Source organism: Propithecus coquereli, unplaced genomic scaffold, assembly GCF_000956105.1.
Source record: "Propithecus coquereli isolate 6110/MARCELLA unplaced genomic scaffold, Pcoq_1.0 Scaffold59, whole genome shotgun sequence".
Taxonomy (NCBI): domain Eukaryota; kingdom Metazoa; phylum Chordata; class Mammalia; order Primates; family Indriidae; genus Propithecus; species Propithecus coquereli.
In genome coordinates this window covers 961,301-962,188 of record NW_012151840.1, presented here as the reverse complement: position 1 = coordinate 962,188, position 888 = coordinate 961,301, and the positions used below count along the sequence as shown (strand labels likewise).

The 888-nt window shown below is 51.7% G+C and overlaps 1 protein-coding gene across 1 annotated transcript in view; it reads left to right on the top strand.

Annotated features, from left to right (window-relative positions):
* Window positions 1-520: 520 nt before the first annotated feature.
* Window positions 521-888, top strand: part of LOC105821723 (SLAM family member 9-like) — a 5,842-nt gene continuing 5,474 nt past the window's right edge. The window contains exon 1 of the mRNA XM_012658489.1: window positions 521-599. Within this exon, the coding sequence (XP_012513943.1) occupies window positions 527-599 (73 nt within the window). The 5' untranslated portion in view covers window positions 521-526. The remainder of the gene's footprint in view (window positions 600-888) is intronic.

Genomic DNA, 888 nt, shown 5'->3' with positions numbered 1-888 from the left:
AAAGATCGCAAATTGACAATCTTATAAATTGTCTCAAGGAACTGGAAAAGGAAGAACTAACCAATCCTAAACCCAGCAGAAATAACCAAAATGAGAACAGAACTAAATGGGATATGGACAGAAGAAAGCCACCAAACTCAGGAGGGGCCCACAGGGTTTGCTGTAAGACAATGACTTCTTGATGACCAGGGTAGCCTGGGGCAGAGCCGTGAACCCAGCTAAGCAGATAAGCATCAGGGCAGGGCATGTGTGAGAGCACCAAGCTGGCTGTGACCGCAGGGAGGGGGGCCTGGTCAACGTGATATCAGGCACATCACAGTGTGAAGTTACACATTTCTCTGCGATTACTTATTGAGTGTGCACAGCATCTACAAAAGAGCTGAATGGCTCTTTCTCTAGAGTGATGGGCTGTCTCCCCAGCAGTAACTTCCTAGTCCTGCCCTTGGGGTGGGAAAGCTTGTGTAAGCTGGTTTCTTCCCCCTTCAATGTTTCCGCTGCAGCTGACCAGGTTCGCGGGCAGCGTGCCATGGGGTCCTGCTCAGAGCACCACCCGCCTTGCTGGGCCTCCAGTCTCCTGGGGTTCATCAGCCTCCTCCTCAGTGAGTAGCCCGGGGTCCCTGGGAAGGCAGAACAATTGTGTGGAGCTGGGATAGCTGGGCCGCGACCCCTGGGAGGGCTGTTTCGGTTCTGTTGTTTTTGGGGAACAGAAAGAGAAAGCCACTCTGTTATAATTTGCAAATGCAGCATATTAGGTTAGAGCCCATGGTAAACAGAAAGATTGAAATGGCCTTTTGGTGGTGAGCAGGCTGGGAGCCCTGAGCTTGGGCATCCTTGGCTACATTAAGGGGACCTTAACCCAAGAGGTGAGGCCATTTCTGCTGCATTAGC